At 55.1% G+C, this 21481-nt stretch overlaps 1 protein-coding gene across 1 annotated transcript in view; it reads right to left on the bottom strand.

Moving 5' to 3' along the window:
* The window catches only part of Cfap99 (cilia and flagella associated protein 99), a 35830-nt gene extending 14657 nt beyond the window's left edge, over positions 1 to 21173 (bottom strand). The window contains exons 1-10 of the mRNA XM_076865125.1: positions 21063 to 21173; positions 20734 to 20736; positions 15490 to 15634; positions 14650 to 14744; positions 11492 to 11604; positions 9743 to 9920; positions 3636 to 3716; positions 3410 to 3484; positions 2344 to 2409; positions 2023 to 2111 (exon numbers count right to left, since the gene is read on the bottom strand). Coding sequence (XP_076721240.1) covers positions 2023 to 2111; positions 2344 to 2409; positions 3410 to 3484; positions 3636 to 3716; positions 9743 to 9920; positions 11492 to 11604; positions 14650 to 14744; positions 15490 to 15634; positions 20734 to 20736; positions 21063 to 21173 — 956 coding nt within the window. The remainder of the gene's footprint in view (positions 1 to 2022; positions 2112 to 2343; positions 2410 to 3409; positions 3485 to 3635; positions 3717 to 9742; positions 9921 to 11491; positions 11605 to 14649; positions 14745 to 15489; positions 15635 to 20733; positions 20737 to 21062) is intronic.
* Between the last annotated feature and the right edge of the window lie 308 nt (positions 21174 to 21481).

Genomic DNA, 21481 nt, shown 5'->3' with positions numbered 1-21481 from the left:
GCTCACCTAGCATGCGCAAGGCACTGGGTTCGATCCTTAGCACCACATAAATGTAAAATAAAGATATTGTGTCCACCTAAAGCTAAAAAATTAATATTAGAAAAAGCACCTATTCATCCCAAATTTTCTATGCACCATTGGAGAAATGCTGTCTCGGGTGGTAGCACCCAGAAGTGTTCCATTATGAAATAGAGATGGGGCCTGGGATGTGGCTCAAGTGGCAGCGCGCTCGCCTGGCATGTGTGGGGCCCGGGTTCAGTCCTCAGCACCACATACGAACAGAGATGTTGTGTCTGCTGAAAACTAAAAAAATAAATATTAAAATTCTCTCTCTCAAAAAAAAAATTAAAAAAAAAAGAAAAAGAAATAGAGATGGTTTATACAGGGTCATACCCCTGGTGCCCCCCAGGGAATCAGTGGGGGATACTGTTAAATGGGCCTCTTTCCCCAAGGGCTGACTGGCCTGGTTGAGGGACTGCTGAGTCCCACAGTACCTCATGGATAGCTCTTGGCTGGCTGAGCAGGAGCTGCCTGGTGGGTGGGCAGCAGTTCCAAGAGGAGAAACCAGGCAGGCAGCAGGTTTGGAAAGACACTGCTCTAACTGGAGACAGGGGAAGGAGTCCTCCAGGTGGGTTGGACTGCAGTTGAAGAACTGGACAAGGGAGGGACTCCTGTTTAGGTCTTGGCTGGCTTGCAGGCAGTGGCCCAGAGCCTGGCCACACAGTCAGGCAGAAGGGCAATAGGACCTATCAAAGGGATGGGGCATGGCCTGTGGAACTCTGGGGAGCTCATTAGTGGGACGCGACACATCAGAAGAGCTCCCTTGCAAGTCTGCACAGTGACTGAATGACAAGCAGATGTCTCATGTGCTCCGTTTAGGTGGCCACCTGGGTCCACAAAATGAGAGGATGTGGGGAGCGGCGGCAGAGCAGACATGGCTGTCTAGCAGCCAGTCAGGGACCACTACAGGGACAGAGGGGGACACTCAGGCCATAATCCACCTATCATCCCTAAAAATATGGTATATGGAAAGGATAGAGAAACGCTGAGGCCTCAAGCCCCACCTCGTCATTCCTTAAAATTGGCAGCATTTCCCTCTCTCCCTCCTGCTAACTTTTCTCAACAATCTTATTGCAAGATCCAAGATGACCATAAGACTAGATGCACCATAAAAGCCAGATATTGGAGTCTCTGAGTGAACTAATCAACTAAGGATCCAAGTCCTCTACAAGGAGGGAATTCTTTAACACACACACACACACACACACACACACACACACACACGATGAGTGAGAGATGCCAGACCCTAGCTCTGCACAGTAACCTGATAAAAAGCTGGCCCTTCCTTTGCTCAGGGCAGCCTGATGTCTTGCTCCCAGGACTGTCTCCCCTTTCCTGGACCGTACCCTGCTTCCCCAGTTAAACCTAGGCCTGGGTTCATGCTCCTTGCCTTAGCTTCCTTTCTACTGCTACTGGGTCATCAGTACCCAAAGAACTGCTTTGTCTTCCAGCAAGAGAGGCAGACTGCGGGTGGCCCTGAGCCCTGGGTGGGTAGGGCCTGCATGTAGCTGTCTGGAGAGCTGGACCCAGGCAGGAAGGGACACTATGCTCACACTCATGTGAGTGGGCCTGAAGGAGTGTCCCACTGGGTTTTCTTCTGCCTAGGTGGATCTGGGATGAGGTTGGGGCACAATACTGCATGACTGCACCAAGGTAAGAGTACCCCTGGGTTTTCTCTCTACGTGATGCTGTGTAGCATCAGAGCAGAACTGAGTTGGAGGACACCCAGCTGTGTCCGCGGTGGCAGCATTGCTTGCTTGGTGGGCACCACAAGTGTTGTAGTGTGAGAATGCAGGAGAAACCGAGTTTGCTTTTCCCTTTAACATCTTTAGTACCCCAGACCCCTTCTCCACTGAGCTGCCCAGCCACTAGGCCTCTCCTCCAGCCTCTGTTCTCAAGGGTGGCACAGAGCAAGACTGGCAGAGGGCCACAGGGAAGCTGTAGTCCCCACCAGTCCCTCACCTCTGCAGCTCTTTTTCCACCTGCTTCTGGTACAAGGCCCCTTCTCGCAGGATGGCAGCAGTGTTCAACTTGATAGGGATATTGTCAGGCTGTAGGAGAGGGAGGGGCTAGTTGGGGCACTCAGGGGCAGCCAGTGCCCTCCATCGTGCCCTACCCACTTGCCCTTACTCAAGTACTTCCCTCTGCCTCTAGGGCAAGGCCATCCTCGGGGCCCCTGGGTCCCCCAGTTCCTACCCTCAGAGCTTACGGGGTCAGAACAGGTATTGGGAGTATTGAGGGGGGGGTGCCAGGGAGGCCTGACTGGCCAGGAGTGCCCCTTACCCTGTAGAAGGTCAGCTTTGGGGATTTTTGGATGTGGGTTGGGCACCCAAGCTTCTTCTTGGAGTCCTGCAAAAGTCAGGCAGGGGCATAGCCTGGCACCTGTACCCTCTAAGTGTCCCCAGACCTCCTGGGTGGATGCTGGCCCAGCATGCCTAGAAAACCCAGCTCACTCCCCTTTGTCCCAATCTCGTGTTCCCACCCTGGTCCCCAGGGCAGCATCTGCATTCAGCGTCCTCCTAGGTCTTCTGAGGTACGGGACTGCCCAAGTGGGGGCAAGGAAGATGCAGGGCCTGCTGGGCCTGGGGTCAGTGGTCCCAAGGTGGGGCAACGGGGCCTTAGGGCTCAATGTCCTACTCTTTAGCGCCCCCAGGTGTGAGGTCTCACAGCCCCATGCCCTTTCCTGGGCAGCACCCTGAGTCTCTGTCCCCTGCCCAACCTCCTGCGGTCCTGCTGATCCAGCTGGCAGGGGCATGATGAGCCACAGTGTCGGGGTAGAAGACTGTGGTTGCCCCTGGGCATGCTGCTGTGGGGACACGGGCCTGGGCCCGCCCTGCTGCTGTGGAGGGACTGCCTGTGCTCCAGAATGCGTTCCTCCAGATGAAACTCTCCGTCTCCTGTCCCTTTGCTTTTTCTCCCTGGCCAAAATCCCTGGCTTGTCTTTTCATGTAGAAGTGTGACATGCTCAGAGGCACCTGGAAGCCCAGAGATGGCAGCCAGGCTGTTTCCTCCCCTGCACATCCTTCCTCCTGTGGCTCAGGGTGGGTCCTATCCTGCCCACTCTGCGGGGCTCCAGGGTCACTCCTGCTGTTACTGGGAATCTGCCCATGGTGGGAAAAGGCTCAATTAGCGTGTCATCGTGTTGGCATTTTGGCATTGAAAATGATTTTCTTGGTATACCCCAGCCCTTTTTAAAATTTTATCTTGAAACAGGGTCTCGCTACATTGCCAAGACTGGTCTTGGACTTGAGATCCTCACTGGGATCACAGATGTGGCCACCACACCTGGCAGAAGGAGCTTTCCTTGCTGTCATGCAGACTGGCCTTGGGTCTGAAGGGCCACTGTTACCTGCTCAGGCGCCACCCTGTGTGCCCTGGGCATGGCGCACCGCAGTTCCTCCACGTTCGCCCTCAGCAGCAGCTCCTGCCGAGACAGAACACAGCTCCTGCTCTGCCAGCTTCTACCAAGCGTGCCTAGCCACCATCTCCCATCCTCCTCCTGCTTGTCCCACTTTCCCCCTCTCCTAACAGATCCTGATGGGGCCTCTAGAGAGGCAGGGGACACATATGGCCACCTCGGCCTTCAGGCGGTTGTGCCTCTTGATGATCTCCAGCTGCTGTTGCTCCTTGGGCTCCTGGTAGGTACTCCGAGGGACCTGGTGGGGTGGTGGAAGGGAGAATCTTTGGTCAGTGCCTGTGATTTTGAGGGGTCTAGCAAAACCAGCATTTTGGCATTGAAAAGAATTTTGGCATTTGCATGTGACCAGAGGGTGGGCAAAGGTGTGGGTGGTGCCAGTTACAGGATAGTGAATGGTGACCTGGGCCCCAAGAGAAGTGGGGCTGGAGCAGGACCTGCTGAGCCTTGCCTGGGACCCTGGGTGCTGGTCGTCCGGCTGCAGCAAAATAACGGGGGTGGGGGGGTGTGGGGGGGTGGGTGACGGTGCTGGAGTGGGAACCGTTTATTGTAGGACAACAGAGGTATTTATACATTCCACACAGCTTATCTTAATTAGCATAAACTAGATACAGCAGTCAACCAGTAAGAAATCTCCACACTTAATGGCTCCCTGGCGCCACCTCACAAACCACTCCCCCTGGCAAAATGCCAGGCGCCATCCTGACTTGATCACAGACTCTAACAGGGAGGGACATGCTCAGGCCAGGAGTTGGTGTGGGTTTGGAGTATGGGATGGGGTGGGCAGAGGCAGAAGTGAGGTCAGCAGCACTGAGGGCACACTGCTGGCCTGGATGAGATGGCCAGGATCAGCAGGGAGCTCCCCAGAGTGAGGGAACATACAGACGGTGACTATGCAGAGGGCTGGGAGAACGTCATGGACTCCAGAAGAGTGGGCTGCCCCTGAGGGATCCTGCAGTGACCAGGGTAGCCATGGGTACCTCTGCTGGGTTCAGCCATAGGAGGCTCTCCATAACCTGCCAGGAGTCCTGTCCATCAGGAGGCAGGCCCAAGCCAGCCTGGATACCCCTGAACTCCAGACTGCTGAATCCTCGCTCCCACCTCCTTCCTAGTGTCTCGCAGGCACCACAGACTCAGCGGTGTCCAGCTGGAGCCCTCGTCTTCCCCCAGCCCTCCCAACCCCAGCCTTGCAGACCTGGATCCTGATGCTGTCTGCCCTGAGCCCTGGTCAAGGCCTCAGAGTTATCCTACTCGCACCTATATCCAGTCTTGCCCTTCTGCTTCTCCATGAACTGCCTGTCACTTCCCTCCTCAGCCACGGCAGCCAGAGGGGACTTGTGTTGGCACTGGCCTAACTTGGCATGTGTCCTGAGTCTGTTTCTGCCAGTAGGTGTGTGACTAGCCCACTGCCTCCCTTCCCTGCCCCTCCTGGATGCCCTCCAACACTTGAGGGGGGAAGACGCTCTCCCAGGGCCTTTGCTCATGGTCTGTTCTTTCCTTGACAACCCCTGGCCCACTTGCTCCTTCCAGCCCTTACTACCTGGAGTCACAAATGCTTCAATGTTTCTTGTCTCCTTGCCCCATGTAGCTTTCTCCTAAGCACTTGTCACCAGCTAATACACCATGAGTTTTATTCATCCTGGTATTTTGTCAGGGTCCCAGTGGGAGAGCCAGCTCAGGAAGTCATGGTGCCCAGCACATTCTAGGCATGCTGTAACTGCTGAACAGGTGAGTGAGTGAATTGGAGAGGCCTTGGCTTGGGAGGGGATAGGACATCCTGAGAAGGAACGGGGTGGGGGTGGGGGGATGGGGGAGGCAACTAGAAGGAAGAAGCCTACAGTGCTGCAGGGAAGGCAAATGTCCACCAATAGCTTACCACTTGTGCTGAGAGACACAGAGAGAACAGGAACCAGCATGTGGAGGAGCAGGGCAGAAGCTGTGCCAGGTGGGGGGGGGGAGGGAGAGAGAGAGAGAGAGAGAGAGAGAGAGAGAGGAACAGAGGGCCCCATGACCTGAGAAAAAGACATGGATCCCTGGAGAGATAGGGTCAGGAATGCCAAAGATCCTGCAGGTGGGGTAACTTGTTTAACAACAAGGTCCCTGATCATCTATCTGCCCTCCATCATCTGTCTATCTAGCTATCCATCCATCTAACCACCTGTTATGGTTTGGACGTGAGGTAGTTAGTGTAGTTAGGTAAATCGGGTCTAATATCGAGTAAAATCAAAGCTCACATGTATTCAGAGAAGAAATGATTGGGTTATAAGAGTCTTATCTCAATCAGTGAATTAATCCTTGATAGGGATTAACAGTGGTAACTGAAGTGGTAGGGTGTGGCTGGAGGAAGTGGGACTTGGGGGTGTGGCTTTGGGGTATGTATTGTAAGGGTAAAAGAAATTGAAGTTAAAGTGTAAAAGTTAAAGTGTAAAAGACCGGGCATTGTAAAGTTTCTAAGCTGCAAGGCCTGAGTTAAAAAGTAAAGGACCAGGTATTGTTAAGTTCCTTTGCTACCCGCAAAACCTGAAATTCCTGTAGCTGTTAGGACAATACCCGAACTGCCCAGTAAATATTCCCACCGACTCTCTGGTTGTTTAATAACCTAGGACCCTGTGTAGCCTGGCACGTAGACATTCAGGGCCCAAAACCAATCAGTTTGAATGTGTACCCCGCTTAGGAGTGACCAATCACCCCCGCCCAACCTGTTCCCGCCAATGAATGTGCTAATCATGTCTCAGAATTGTTGTTTGATTTTCCCGTGGTGTATGATGATTTGTTAAAGGAGACTGTGATGTATGCAAAGCCCCGCCCTCCTCAAAAAGTGTACTTAAACACTGCTCAAGCCCTGCCCGGGGCTCTGGGCTGCTCTCCCTTCTTGAGTGAGCACGGAGCCCCAGCGCGCTGGATTGGATCCTCAATAAACCCCTTTTGCTATTGCATGAGTTGGTCACTTGGTGGTGTCTTCCTCCGACGTTCGCCGGACCCTTACAGTATTTTGTATCTGGAGAGTAGAAATTCACTCTCTCTGCTTCCTGATCATGATATGAGCTGTTTCAATTGTTTTTTTTAAGATTTTTTTTTTTTAGTTTTCCGCGGACACAACATCTTTGTTTGTATGTGGTGCTGAGGATCAAACCCGGGCCGCACGCATGCCAGGCGAGCGCGCTACCGCTTGAGCCACATCCCCAGCCCAAGCTGTTTCCCTTTGCCACAACCTTCCACCATGATGTTCTGCCTCACCTGGAGCCCTGAGGAATGAAGCCAGCCTTCTACAGACTAGGAGGAATGAAACTGGCCTTCTATGAACTAAGACTTCTAAAACTGTGAGCCCCCAAATAAACCTTTCCTACTTTACAGTTGTTTTGGTCGGGTCCTTTAGTCATAGCAACAAAAAAAATCTGACTAAAACACCACCCAAGCATCATCCATCTGTTCAGCCATCCTCCAACCTCCATCCATCCATCCATCCATTCAACAAGTATTTACTGAGGGTCTGCTCTGAGCCAGGACTATGTTGGTGGCATTAAAACATAGGACAAATAAAATGGATGAGGTCAGGTGAAGGAAATGGATGAGGGGATGGGGTTGTGGCTCAGTGATAGAGCACTTGCCTCGAACGTGTGAGGCTCTGAGTTCAATCCTCAGCATCAAATGAACATAAATAAATAATAAAGATGCTGTGTTCAACTACCACTAAACAAATAAATAAATATTTTAAAAAAGAAAGAAAAAGATGATAAGAAGGCCCACAAATTACGAATTAATGCTATAAAGCAAAGGAACTTAGGTAAGTGAGGGACCTAATAGGACTGAGGATTCATAAAACTTCTGGGAAGAGAGATTTTAATGAGACTGAAGGAAGGTAGGACTGGGACCTCCCCGCCCTGTCCTCTTACTCTCCCTTACACCCCATAGTCCTGTTGGAGAATTAGATTTGATCTGGGAGGCTGAGCACATGGCCAAAGCTTGAGGAGAGCTCAAGGCCAGTCAATCAAGACGTCACACCCCTGATGACCGAAGCCAGATCAAGGTGAGCCAGATTTATAGATAGGTAGTTATGTAGTTAGGTAAATTGGGTTTAATATCGAGTAAAATCAAGAGTGGCGGGCTGGGGATGTGGCTTAAGCGGTAGCACACTTGCCTGGCATGCGTGCGGCCCGGTTCGATCCTCAGCACCCCATACAAACAAAGATGTTGTGTCTGCTATAAACTAAAAAATAAATATTAAAAAAAATTCTCTCTCTCTAAAAAAAAATTAAAAAAAAAAAAAAAAAGTGGAGGCCATTATAGAAAATGGAATCCAGGAAACCAGAGCAGCACTAGGGGGAATTGAAAATGTCCCCAAGGCCCTGAGCCCGCCCAAGGAAATGTTAATGAAGCAGCTCCCAGCAAACAAGGAGATGCTAATCCAAAAGCCCTGCCTGCCCAGATTACTCCTTCAGCCCATCTGAGCCCCACCCTTTGGGCCTTCACTGAAAGCTAACAGAACAAAGGACAGGAATGCGGGAAAGCTGAAAGAAGACCTTAGCTATGAAAAGGGGAAGACATCCGCCTTCCAAGGATCCACCTCTTGGTCCCCTTCTTCTTCCGGGGAGAAGTCTTTTCTTTTTTATTTATTTATTTAGAGAGAGGTATTTATTTATTTTAGTTTTCAGAGGACACAACATCTTTGTTTGTATGTGGTGCTGAGGATCTAACTCCAGGCCTCAGGCATGCCAGGCTTGAGCCACATTTCCAGCCCATCTTTTCTACTGTCCTTTAATAAACTTCTACTTTCCACTCTAAACTTGCCTCGGCATGCTTCTCTGGTGTTATACTTCAACACTGAGGTAAACAGTGGTGACAAAGGTCTGCATGAAACCTGAACTGATCCAATCAGATTTTTCTAGGGAATTTTTGGCCCAAGATATTCTCTTATGACCTGGATGGTATAGACTGTGGGTACGAGACATGGATTTTTAACAACAAAGGAAGTTAGCCCAAAGATGAAGTTGACTTACAGAGGAAACTAGAATAGTGAAAAAGCAGCCTCTACCTCTGAGCAAAGCCTGTCCAAGGAAGGGACATGACCTTTGTCCTTGGAAAGACCCACAGAGCACTCCTAGGCACATTCCCACCCTGCTAAGTTGTTTATCTACAAATAACAGGAGAGATCTGCTGCGCCAGTCAGGCTAGGTGGGGATCCATAGCAACCCCCTAGCAGCCACCAATCAGCATGAGACAGGGAAATACCTGGGATGCCAGATGACTCCCCAGTAGTTTATGGTGGTTGATAACGTGTTGGGAAACCCTGTAGTTCAGCACAAACACCCCTCTTGGCTTAAACCAATCAGTTCAAATGAATACCCCCTTTGTACTGACCAATCACCCCTACCCAACTTGTTCTCACCAGTGAATGTGCTAATCATGTTTTAGAGTAGTTATTTGATTTTCCCGAGGTGTGTGATGATTTGCTAAGAGATGCTATGATGTATGTGGGGGTCCCTGCCTTCTCCAAAGAATGTATAAAACTGCTGCAAACCCTGGGCTCCGGGCCTCTCAGCATCACCAGTTGCTATGTGTGCGCGCGCAGAGGACGAGCTAGCTCGCAATAAACACCTCTTTGCTGTTTACATCGATCTTGGTCTCTGGTGGTCTTTTGGGGGTCCCGATAACAACAAAAGGTCATAGAGAAGCAGAGTAGGAATCCTAATCAAACTATGCCTGAAGGCTATCCTACTCTGGCCATAAGAATCAGCCAATGAGAGGTGTATTGTCTAAGCCACTTTGAACTACATTTCCCATTACTTGCTGTCAAGAGCATCCTGACTGATAAGCCAGAGAGGTGGAAGGGGTGATGGAGAGGCCCTCAGCTGATGAGACAGATGAGGTGTGGAGGCGGAAACAGGCATGACAGATGTTATTGCCTTCCAATGGCCCCAAGAGCGTGTGCACCGTGATCTGCACATGGAGTAGCTAACAGGAAGGGTGGCCTATTGCTCTAGGGATCAATGTGGGCTTCAAACTCCACCTCCAGATAGGTCTGGATAGATACTTTATATTTCACCTCCAGATAGGTCTAGTCCAAGCCTGATAGCTTGGATCCAAGAATGTGGTGATCTCCAGGTCAGCTGACTGGCTTCTCCATGGGGTTCAGGGGTGTTGGAATGATCCTGGCCTGGTCCAGCGCACTCTTGGCCCTCGAGGATCCCAGTCTTCCACCAGCCCCCGTGGTTTATTCTCCTGGTCCTGGTGGTACTAGCCTGTACCCACTGTACGTGCCCAACTCACTTGTCTTGGCTTGGCCATGGTGGGGACTGGCTCAGGTACTGGAATGGCCCGGGGCCTGGGTGTAGTCAGGTTGAATTCCTTGGGCTCTGTGACCTTGGCCTTGGTCTTGAAGATAGCAGTTTGACTAGCTGACACTCCCTCCAGTTGATCAACAAGCTCCTGAATCTCTGGCTGCCATCTTGAAGGCAAAAGTGGAGTCCCTGGGTCAACAAAGTGGTCCTGGAATCTGGAGGACCCCCAAGCACTGGGGTCTCCAACAGGCTGAGAGTGGTGAGGGGCCAAAAGCCCTTCTACTTCTCTCAGACACAGTCTAGGCATACCCCCATGACTTGGTATCAGCACTCCCCTTGCAAGATGAAAGCACAGCTCCAGAGGCACTGATAGGAGGAAGTAGGAAGCTGGGAGCTCTGCAGACAAGTGGCAGGCGGGACCTAGAGGGAGCTAATCTGGGACAGAGCAGATGGCACAGATGGAGGAAGTCAGGAGCTAGGAAAGAAAGCTGGCAGTGGAAAAGGAACATTCCAGAGTGGCTCTTTCGTGACAGGTGGAGGGAGCTGCAGGAGTCAGGTGGGGCTAGGGCCATACCCCCTGCAGGGAGCCCAACTGTCCTTCATGCAGCCTCCGGAATGGGTGCTCTGGAGAGGGTGTGGACAGAAGAGTTCTCCTGGGCTGCTCCAAGGTCTGGGCCACCCCTTTCTGTGTTCCATATCCCATGGGCACAGCCTGTGCAGGGTCCTCTCCTGTGGGGCTCTCTGGGAGCAGATGGGGGGCTTGAAGTAGTGCCTGCCTCACCCTGAGAATCAAGGCCGCCTTGGGAGGAAGGCTCCTGAAAGGGGTGACAGCAGGGCTCGGCCCATGACCCTTGACCCTCAACCTTGGAGCAGGAAGTTTGTGATGGGGCTGGCCCCAGAGTGGGCTGGGGAAGCCTGCAGGCAGCGGGGGAAACCAGAGGGATGTCCTCCTGCTTGTGGAGGTCTGTTCTGATGGCCAGCAGCAGGGACCAGCTGGGGCTGGGGAGCTCCCTTGCTGAAGAAGGGATCCTGGGGTCTTCCACAGCTGGGGCCAGGGCCTCCTACACACAGCTCCCATATACGATGGTCTGCCTGCACCAGAACAGTCCATCTGGCTGGCCCGAGGAAACAAGGTGACCTGTCCCCAGGCTTTCCCTGGGGAACCCCAGCTGTGTCCTGGTCCCAGTGGGAACTCCCATGGCGGAGCAACTATGCTGAGAGTTTTGCCTCAGGTCCTGGCCTGTGACTGCATTTGCCCCAGGTTTCCTGTGGAGGCAGGGAAGGTGGCAAGAGCAGCTTTGTGGTGGCAGGCCTGAGAATGGGGCTCGGGGGACACCAGAGAAAGATTGAGACCTTATTGCATCAGGAGCTGAGCTCTGAGCTCCCCCAACTCCTCCCTAGCCTACACTCTTGGGATCTGCAGAAAGCCCTGATGGACTGAGGACACTGTCACAGACCCCTCAGATTCTTGCCATCTGACCTCTGGCCATCAGTTGGCTTCCAGCGTGGAGGGCCCTGGGTTGGCTGGCGGCAGCACTGCAGCACGCCTGTTCCCCAGTCCCAGGCAGGGGAGCAGAGGGCTTGGGGCTTCTTGGAACCTCTCACCCTCACACAGAGCACTTTCTGACTCACGGAACTTCTCAGGGCAGGAAGGGGATGAGGAGGCCCCTGCCCATGAGGCACCTGGAGTGGGGACAGGGTATGTCCAGGCACACCGACACCCACACCGCTGCCTCACCTCATTAGGGGGTTGATCCAGTTCTCCTTCACATGGGCGGTCTCGTAGACAAGGCTCCATTCGTCCTTGATCCAAGAGCATAGGTTTAAGGGGTTGAAAAAGAACCTGAGGAACTGAGGGAAGAGGGAGTCCTAAGGGGCGGAGCCACTAGGGGTGGAGTCTTGGCCTCCACCCCCACCCCCCACGGGCACCCCAGCACCCTCACCTGCCAGCAGCAGGCAGAGTGTGATGCTCAGGCTCACATGGCACTGCAGGTGGCTAAAGAGACTGTGCCCTCAAGACAGACCCTGGTCCTGGTAGGGTCCCAGGTAGGGAAGGGGCTCCAGCTCTGTGACTGTCCCAACCCAGCAGGGCACATTCTCTCCAGAATGGGCTTGTGTGCCCATCAGCTCCTAGGATCCCAAAGGCCCCACAACCCACTTCTGAGTAGGTGGTTGGTGGCACACATGGAAAGCTGTCTGCCTTCCAGCCCCTGGCTCCAAAGGCTCTGGAATTCCGGGAGCGGGATTCTGCCATTCTGCCTTACCCTCTCCCCAGGGTATTGCCACTGGGTGACCTGGAGAGCCCTCTGCCTGCCAACCTTGGGGAGGTGACTTGTCTCCCCAGACCCTTGTAGCGGGAGGCTGGTCCCAACTGTGGGACTGCGGCCATTTTCCCTGGCCAGGGCAGGCCCTGCTATGCCCTTGGATGGCCCAGAACCAGCCATGGCAGAATTCCCAGGGTCTGGGGATTCTGAAGGCCATTCCCCAGCTCCTGGTTCCCAGGTCCAGCTTTGATTCCAGAGGACATAGGACTGGTTTAGTTTCCGGGGTGCTGCCGCCTGGGGAGCTGCATGGCTCCTACACAGGACAGACTGTCAGCTGGACAAGAAGGGCCAAGGTGGCCCTTGGTACTGCTGGGAAGAAGGTGTAGGCCCCATCCTTTCCTGAGGGGCAGCCAGCCTGGGACCCCTGGAGGCCGCTCTGTGGGGTGTGCAAGTCGTTGACACCCCGCCTCCAGCTCAGGGCCTTATGGAGTTGAGCTGAGCACTGGAGACCACTCAGTAAAGGTTCCCAGAAAACCAGCCAGGAGGACAGCCCAGGGCCCCAGGGCTATCACAGGGGCCACTATGTGGCCCAGAAGAGCTCTGTGGTGACCAGAACACATGGTGCCCCAGTGTGGGTCTGCAAAGTGCAGTCTGGGCCTTGGGAGCAGGAAGCATATTGGGGAGGTGGCCCAGGAAATTCAAGGATGACAGAGGGACAGCAGTGAGCAAGGCTGTAGGTACACAGGATCTCTGGTCACTGCTGCCTCCCCAGCATGAGCCCCAGTACAGCCACCTCCCCTCACCAGCCTCCTGCCCTGCTTGGCTCAGGCCTTCTCCACACAGAGGCAACCCAAGATCCTCCCGAGCCCTCCAGCTGCCCCTCTTGGTCATCTGCCCACCCCATCACTCACACTAGTGGCCTCCTTCACCTACTCTGCCTGCAGGGCCTCTGGGCCTTTGCCTATGGCCACTGCCCCTTACACTCTTTCCTGCCCCTCTCCATTCCTCTTCTGGCTGTCAGTTATGATGCTACTCTACACCCAAAGGGGGCAGTTGGCCCCTGCACTGGGCCCCTGTGGTGGCCATCTCCTCCCTGCTGGCCTACCTCCATTTGGGCACACCCTATTGGTCCCATCCAGGCTTCCTGGGACTGTCCCCCCACCTGGCCACCACTCTCACTGGGCCCCTGCTGGGGCGGGGCTGGTTTGGTGTGTCTGAGGCAGTCCTCTAGCTCTCCGGTGGATTCAGTCAGCATGTGGGGAGGGGCTGGCAGGAACACTGGCCCCCTCCTCGAGGATCCCAGGGCCACTCCTCCCAGAAGTGGTGGGTAACATCTGGGGAGGCCATGGGCTGTGGTCTCCTGAGAGCCAGCCTGGTCACACTACCACTTCTGACCACAGCAGTGATGGCATTCCAGAGGGGTCATCCTGTCTTTTAGGCCCCTTTGGTGTCTTCCTGGAGCCCTGAGGTGGATAGGGGGGCCAGGCATCAGCCAAGGGCAACCGCTGGATCTGTAGCTTCTCGGTCCCCTGGGAATCCGCATGGGGCTGTCTGGGCTGGTCAGTGACCAGCACCAGGAGTGTGATGTGTGGCTTGCACTGGTGCCCCTGCTGTCACCACCACAGGGCCCAGGGCCAGATGAGGATGGACCTTGCTTGGCAAAACCAGGATCCAGCATGGGCAGTGGACATCAGCCAAGCACAGGTCCTCTAGCTGGGCAAGCTGCCCTGGCCAGCCTCAAGCATTTCTCGGAAAACAGTCCCTTCATAAAAACGAAACCCCTTGCTTAGAAAAACTACAAATATTTATTCATCATAAGCTCCTAGTGTTTACATGTGAGCAGGAAAATGTCCTGGACAGACCAAACGCCACCTGCTGCCCCTCATTTCTCCTTCACCAGTTAGATAGTCAAGATGCTGTGTGAGCAGGTATTCTGGGTCACTGTGGCTGTGGATCTGGTGGGCGCTGCTGCTCCAGTCTCCCCTTCCCCAGCACTCCTGGTCCTGTAGCCTCTCCCTCAATCTTCTCCAGGAAGCCATTCCCATGCCATTGACCAAGCCAGTGGCTAACAGAATGTGCTCACTACTCATGTGCTGTGTGACACCAGTTGAACACTTAACCTCTCTGTCCCCATTGCCGTTAAGTGAGGGATGAGCACCATGTAGGAGCAGCCTCATAGGATGGTGTGAGGGTGAAGCAAGAACAACACTGTGGGCTGCTCAGGAAGCCTGGCCCACAGGGAAGGTGCACTGAGTATCCTATAGAAACGTGGGCAGTGGACAGGCAGGCAGGCAGCAGGCACCTGGGATCCCTTCTGGCAGCAGCAGGATGTGGTCTTGGAGGGAGGGGAGGCTGTGCTGGGCCTAGCATTTGCTCAGGAGGTGGAGAAGCCCCAGGAGGCTCCAGAGGCCCAGCTGACCGGAGGGCTTCTCCTTGCCCTGGCTTATCACTAACAGTGCAAGGTACCACCCACCAGAACACAGGAGCACAATCAAATCTCCCTGCAGCAATGAGCCCAGTCTCCCCAGAAGTGACCAGAACAACCCTCCAGAGTTCTTCTCATTGAAAGAAACCTGGAGGTGCTCCCAGGGGACCAGCGGCCTCCCTTGGTGGCAGCCATCCTGGGGCTCACCTTGCAGGTCTTGCGTGTGGGCTGGGACTTGATGATGCTGCAGAAGAGCTGGAAGCCGAGCTCATCCAGCTGGAACGTGGCCAGGTAGCACAGCACTGCAGAGGGGATGCAGCGTGAGGGTGCGGCTGCAGAATCGCCAGAGGGAGGCCTTGCAGGCACCCCCCCCCCACACACCCCAGCGGGCCCAGGACACACACCCAGCTCTTGCTGAAGGTCCCAGGATGGACATCCCCAGACAACAAGGAGCGAGGTCTTAGAGCGGCCGTGGTTTGCCGCCACTGTGTTGTCCCATTTGATCAGTTCTCAGAGGTTCCTCTGAGGGACAGATGGTGTCGCCCGACCCTGCAGCCTCTGCCACTGCCTCCCACCAGGACTGGGCAGCCCCCACCCCTCTCTGGGTGTGCACAAGGGCCAGCCTGCACTAGGAAAGGCAGAGGCCAGAGGTGTCTTGTGTTTAGTGACTCAGCAAGGTCCAGACTGTGGCCTAGGGCCTGCTCCAAGGCCTCAGGGTCAGGGGTCAGGAGTGGCCCAGGAAAGGCGCCAGGCTTGCCCAGTCACCTTCCCTCGGGGGCCAGACTCCTTTGACTCTGTCATGAGCCTGAATCTCAGTGTCCCTATCTGTGAAGTGAGGAGTCACGCCACCCTGGTCCACCCTCTCACAGGTCACCATGAGTCTCAGTGAGGAACAGGTTTTGGTGGAACTGCAGCAGGAGCCTCTGCAACCTGAAGAGCAGCCCCTGGCTCTCTTGGTGGCTCTGCTGAGGTCTGACTACCCCTTCAGCCCCTGGTTCTGGAATGACAGCAGCCTGGGGCTTAGGGATAGGTGGAATGGGCACCCACCCTGGAAGAGGCTGTAGTCAGCCCAGAGGCAGAGTCGGCCATCCCGTACGTAGAAGGCGTCTACCACAATGGTCAGCAACCTCCAGTATTCAAGACAGCCGGACAGGACCTCCATCACAAACGCCTGCTTCAGGGGGCTCAGGGCCTGGAGAGCAAACAGCCAGGTGGGCAGTAGCTGTGGGGGGGGGGCGAGGTGGGGCAGGGCTGAGGTAGACTAGGGGAATGACCGGCATGGTGGGGACAAGTCCAGGGACCTCCCTCACGAGGACAGGGAGGTCCAGAGTCAGGCAGGATGGTGGCTTCATGGCACCTGCACATGCCCAGTGCCCCTGGACGGGACGTTTGTGTCTTGTGCATCTTACCACTGTAACTTAGCAAGTGGGCTCAGGCAAGTTCCCAGACACAGGGATGGAGACAACAGGTGAGGGGAGTGCCAGCAGGAAAGCCTGCAAGACCAGTGGGTCCCCACGCAGCCCCTGTGGCCCCAGGGCCACTCTCCCATTCGCCCCTTGGAACATTCTGGATTGTGGCCTGTGCAGGACACGCGTTAATTATTCAATAAGAAAAGAAGGTTTTCAAATTAAATTCTGAGAAGTTTTCCAGTTTTTGAAGGTGGCAGGAAATGAAGGGTCTGACGTCTCCAGCCAGCACGGGAAGGGCTGGTGCGGACAGATGCTTAGCCTTTCCCCAACAGTTCAGAAATGGGTTGAGAGAGTCTTGTTTTCCAGAACTTTCAGCTCAATGAGGGCGTTTCTAGGAATCTAAGGAGGCCGTCTGCAGGCACACACACGTGCATCCAGAGCCATGCACTGTAGAAGTGGAAATGGGACTAGCCAGACTTCAGCCTCTCCAGGCCCTGGAGTCAGATGAGAGTAGGGTGGTGACCCCCGGGGGTGAGGCGTGGAGAGACAAGGGGACACATCCCTGCAGTTGGCAGGCGCTACTTCGGTAACAACTTCAAAATTACTGCCAGGCTTTGCTCCAGCCGGTTACCCTCTTTCAGCAGGCCCTGCAGCCTCAAAACCCTCTGGAAGAGCTGAGCCAAGGAGGCCTCAGAATCGCAGCAGAGCAAGAGCCCGACACTGTAGCTCATGGTTGTTACCCAGGATGAGCTTTCTTTTGCTACTTTTTTTTTTTTTTTTTGGTGGTGCTGGGATGGCCCCCGGGGCCTGGACAAGTCACCTCTGCTTGCTTCAGTTCCCACTGCCCGTCTCCCTGAGGACAGGCTGAGCCTCTGGTGTCCCAGACACAGGAATGAAGACCCTCCTCTTCCTCATTCAACAGAGGCAGCAGATGCCCCAGGAGGTTATCAATTGTCCCCTCTAGTTACAAGGTCACTGGACACACCTGTGAGTACAGGCAGAGCTGCTGAGCTGGCTCTCATTTCAGCCACCAGTCTCTGTCCCCCTTCCCTCCGGCTTCCCTGACTGCAGGCTGCACCCACACCAGAGGGCACCACCCCTGCTGGGTCCCAGGAAGCCCAGGTCCTGGGCCTAGGAGTCAGAGGGTGATGAGTCATCTGTGCTGAGGGCTGGGTGACTCTCAGGACTCTGGACAACATCTTCTGGTCTCTGGGGCTAAGACAATAGGGATTCTTTCGCTCATTAGTTACGAGTGTGTTCGGGATGTGTGACAATGTCTTTTTAATAAGAGCAGGTGTATGCTCTGACGCCATCAGCCCTGGGCAAGGCAGGCCTGGCAGAGAGGCATCGGGCAGAGGACCTTGCAGATGCAGGGCTAAGTGGGACGAGGCAGTGCCAGTGAATGGCACCTGGGTCCATGTGTCAGGCTGGGTCAGAGGCCAGGTCCTTGCAACTGGGGAAGGACAAGCATGCTGGGCTTGCAGCTCCCAGGACAATGGTGTCCAGCGGTTCACAGAGACAGACTGATCTTGGAACTGGGAATGGGGTGAGAGGTTGCTGAGCACTCAACCCTGGCCCGGGTTCTGGGTCTGGACAGGTAGGCTCCCTTTCCCAGGAGTCAGAGCAAGGCCTCAACTGCACTATAGAGGTCTTGATTCCCAGCCAGGCTGTCACTGAGACCATGAGACATGGGTTGTGGCCACCAAAATTTTGGGCTTTGCTAAGTCTCCACCCAGGGAAATCAGTCAGCAATGACAGCTGTCCCAAGGGCAGGGGAACCAGAGGTCCAGATCCCTGCAGCTTCACAATCACCAGGCCTCCTGTAGGAGTCACTCTGGGTCTGTGGAGCTAGCCCAGGGCCAGGCAGGACAGGGCCTGGTGCTAATCAACCACAGCTCAGGACTTGCAAGCCCTATTACCAAGACCTGTCAGTCAGAGATGCAGACTGAGGCAGGTCAGGAGCCAAGGCAAGGAAACTCAGGCTGCCGGATGCCACCCAAACCCATGAGTCCTCAGACTTCCCCAGTCTAGTGGGCCTCAGGCCCACTTCTCCCCCAGTCCTAGGCCCAGCACTCCCGCAGGAGCTCTGGGTGGTTCTGAGGCCCCGTCTGTTCCCAGTCTGCCCCTCTGTCACAGGACTCTAGTGGGAGGCGGATTTCCTGGGGCTACTACAGCAAATGACCACAAACAGGGTGTTGGAGACAGAGAACAGCCTCTCATGGCTCTGGAGGCCCAGTCTGGAGTGGAGGTGCACCAGAGGAACACCCACCCACCGTCCCTCCTAGCAGGTTCACGGGTCTTGATGCTTGGTGACTGATGTCTGCCTCCCTCAGATCACAGCCTCTGTTGCAGTGTGGCCTTCTTTCCCACGTCTGGGTTACCATGTGCTCTTTTCCCTGTGCCTGTGTCCACACTCCCTCCTCCTCCAAGGCCATCCTCATAGTTAGGGCCCATCCTAAATTAAGGAGCCCTCATCCGCAGGCTTCAGCTCACTCACACTCATGTAGACTGCAGGCCTGTGACACATCTGGGGCACAGTCCAGCCTTCCATGTGCCCTTCATCAGACTCCACCTGTTGGTTTCTGTGTTGTATGACTTTCGGGCAGGTGACAATCTGCAGCCCTGGCCTGAGGAAGTTGGTGTATTACAGCTGAGATGAAAGCGAGTTGTTCAAACTGGGTCAGTCTCCAAGGCCCCGTTCCACTTCAACTTCAGAGGGACATTTTGCAGTAAGCAAAAGGCCCAGGGCCCGTGAGGCAGGTGCTGCTCCGCCACCCGTGTGAATGCCAGTGCCGGCCTCAGAGGTGCAGGGCCAGTGCCCCAGGCTGCGCCAGCTCCACTCACTGCTGCTGGTCTGCAGGATGGTGTCGGGGTGCTAGGATCACCAGGGAAAGGCACACACATGGGTCACACATGACTCAAGGACCAGGACCAACCCCAGACTGTTGCTGTGACTCACGCTCCTGCCTGGCGCTCAAGAAGCGAAGACAGTAGCTCTCCCTTTCTCGCTTGAAGAACCTGCCCGCTCTCCCCACTGTGGGCTGAGGCAGGTGACCAGGAGTGGGAACGGTCAGTGTTAGGAACAGCTGGAAACCAGTGTGGCCAGAGCAGTGGGCATGGGGCTCAGAGAGGGTCAGGGCTGGAGGAAGGGCTGGGAGCAGGCCAGATGACAAGAGCCTCTGAGGACCCCGACAACCAGAGGCCAGAGCCCAGAAGGAGCAGTGCTGGTGAAGGAGACCAACACAGGTAGTGCCGGGCTCCAGTGGCACGTTGCAGAATGGGGTAACTGTGCCAGGCTGGACCTACAGGTTCCATGACAAGGAGGTCGGGGTAGGGCCTGGAGCTGCCAGCGGAGAGTGGGGAGAGATTGCCTGGAGGGTGTTGTGTTTGGCTGTTTGACCTACAAGACCTGCATGGACATGGACTCGCCCTTGTGGTTGTGTTTAGGTGGAACCTTGGAGAGGGCAGGTGCTCTCTCTGCCTCTTCTCCTTCTTGGCTTCTGCCACAGGATGAGGGTCCTCACCAGATGCCAGCATCTTTATCAATCTTGGACTTCCCAGGCCCCCCTAACTGGGAGAAATACATTCTGTCACTCATAAATTACTGAGCCTCAGACATTCTGTTATAGTAGCACACAGACTGGGATAGAAGCTTGAGGGACATGGGACGAGCCCCAGACAGTGGGCAGGTAGTCTTGGTGGAAAGGGAGGTGCCAACAGGAGCTGCAGGAACTTGGGATCCAGAGGCCTTTGTGGCTGAAAGAAGGAGAGAGGGAGCTGCTAAAGCCAGGCCCTGGAGCAGGTGGGTCCAGGTCACGGGTCTAGGTGACAGGTGAGTGCCAGGCCCTGGGCTGGCTCCTAGGGCAGGATTCTGGGCAAGGGGATCCAGCTCTGTGTAGGGTCAGAAGTTGGGCCAAGCTGTGTAAGGGCTTCCCCGGTTCTGACCCTTGCTGTTTTCGGTGTGTCCCCCAAATGATGAGGTTGTTAGAGGAAGAGCAGGAAGCAAGGAGGTGCTGAGGTGGGGAGGAGGCCCAGTGCCCTCTAGGGCCTCCGTCCTTGCTGACTGCAGCCCCAGCTGGAGGAAGGGCTCTTCCAGAGGCTGGGGAGCAGGAGTCAGAGGTTCTAAGCTTTCTCTCCCATGACAGGCCTTGGCCCCCAAGCCCCTGCAGCCTTTGCCCACACCTTCCTGCCTCTGGGCTTTCTGGCTGCTTCCCAAGGGCAGGTCTCTCAGTAGGAGACACCTGTGCAGGTAATGGGTTGGGGTGTGGCCAGGGACACTTCCCTGGGGCCCTGGCAGTAACAGCCTACTGAGGCCATTTCAAACAAGAGCAGCAACCAGCATCATGCAGCAAGATTGCTTAGATAGTAAAGGCCCGCTTTTGCCCATGCAGCAAGATTGCCTAGTTCTTCCTGCTCCCTCCCCACTAATGCACTTGTGACAATACCCACTTCAAGGGTGGGTGCTTCCTGGGTGGGATGGGGGAGCACCCATGTGACAGTCCCCCAGCTCTTCCCCTGGCACCTGCCCTTGACAGACAGTGGACATGGGGTCAGAGACCGCTATGGGGGATAGGGATCAGATGACAGGGAGGGTCCTGGTGGGGTAAGGTGCTGGGGTGGCAGGTGATGCTGAAGCGAGGCAGACTGAGGACCATGGACTTCTCCTCTCCCAAGCCCAGGTTTTACATCCCAGGGGACCAGTTTCTGGACAGGAACTGGGGAGAGATGGAAAGGGATCCCTGGGGTGGGGGAAGGAGCTGAGGCGTAGGTGGCCAGCCTCAAGGTGTGAGCAGAAAGATGAAGGAGGTGGGGGGATATCAGTGGCTCCCCAGGGCCTCGGTGCCTTGGCCTACCCCTGACTCTGCTGGAGGTCCCTGGCCACTTGCTGCCACTGTGAACACAGCTATAGACCCTCCAAACTAGGGGTGGGTGTGCAGGGGCTCAGGAATCCCTCTTCTTATCTATGTTGATGACAGAACTATGTAGGGACATGATCCAGAGTTAGGCGTCTCCCCACATAGTTCAGTGTGATGTACACCTGGGTGCTGGGAGCCTCCCGAGAACACTGCTGGCCACCACTGGGAGGGAGACTAGCCTTGGGGCCTCTCGTGGTAGGCAGGAGGCCTTTGTTAGGCATGGACTTGATAAGCCCGTGAGAGGGAAATGCCAGTGGTTCAGCCTCCCAGAAGTCCAGTGCTGCCCTGACCCTACCTGCAGAGAGGAGGATGCAGCCTCCAGGAACTGGTCAGGACTGTCCTTCTCAGGCTTAAACTTGTCCAGTTGCTCTATCACAACATCAATGCATTTTCCATAGTAGGCCATCTTCCTGAGAAGGACCCTAAAAATAAAACATCATGGGTCACCTTCTTTGCAACTTCTAGGTGGCCAGTGTGACTGGGCAGAAGTGGCTACAGGACCCTTACCAGCACTGATGGAAGTCCACCAGGCTGCTAGGGACCTTGAGCAATGAGGCCTGTTGATGCCAGTGGGGACCCTGGCTCAGGTCACCTGAGACCAGTTCCTGGAAAGTCCTTTTCAGGTCTCTGCTGCCCCAGTGGCCGATGTTGGTGTGGTTGCTCCCAGGTCACCACCACTCACTAGAGCCCAAGCCCACTCCTCCTTGTACCCTG

Source organism: Callospermophilus lateralis, chromosome 8 (assembly GCF_048772815.1).
Source record: "Callospermophilus lateralis isolate mCalLat2 chromosome 8, mCalLat2.hap1, whole genome shotgun sequence".
Lineage (NCBI taxonomy): Eukaryota > Metazoa > Chordata > Mammalia > Rodentia > Sciuridae > Callospermophilus > Callospermophilus lateralis.
This window is presented reverse-complemented; position numbering and strand designations above follow the sequence as displayed.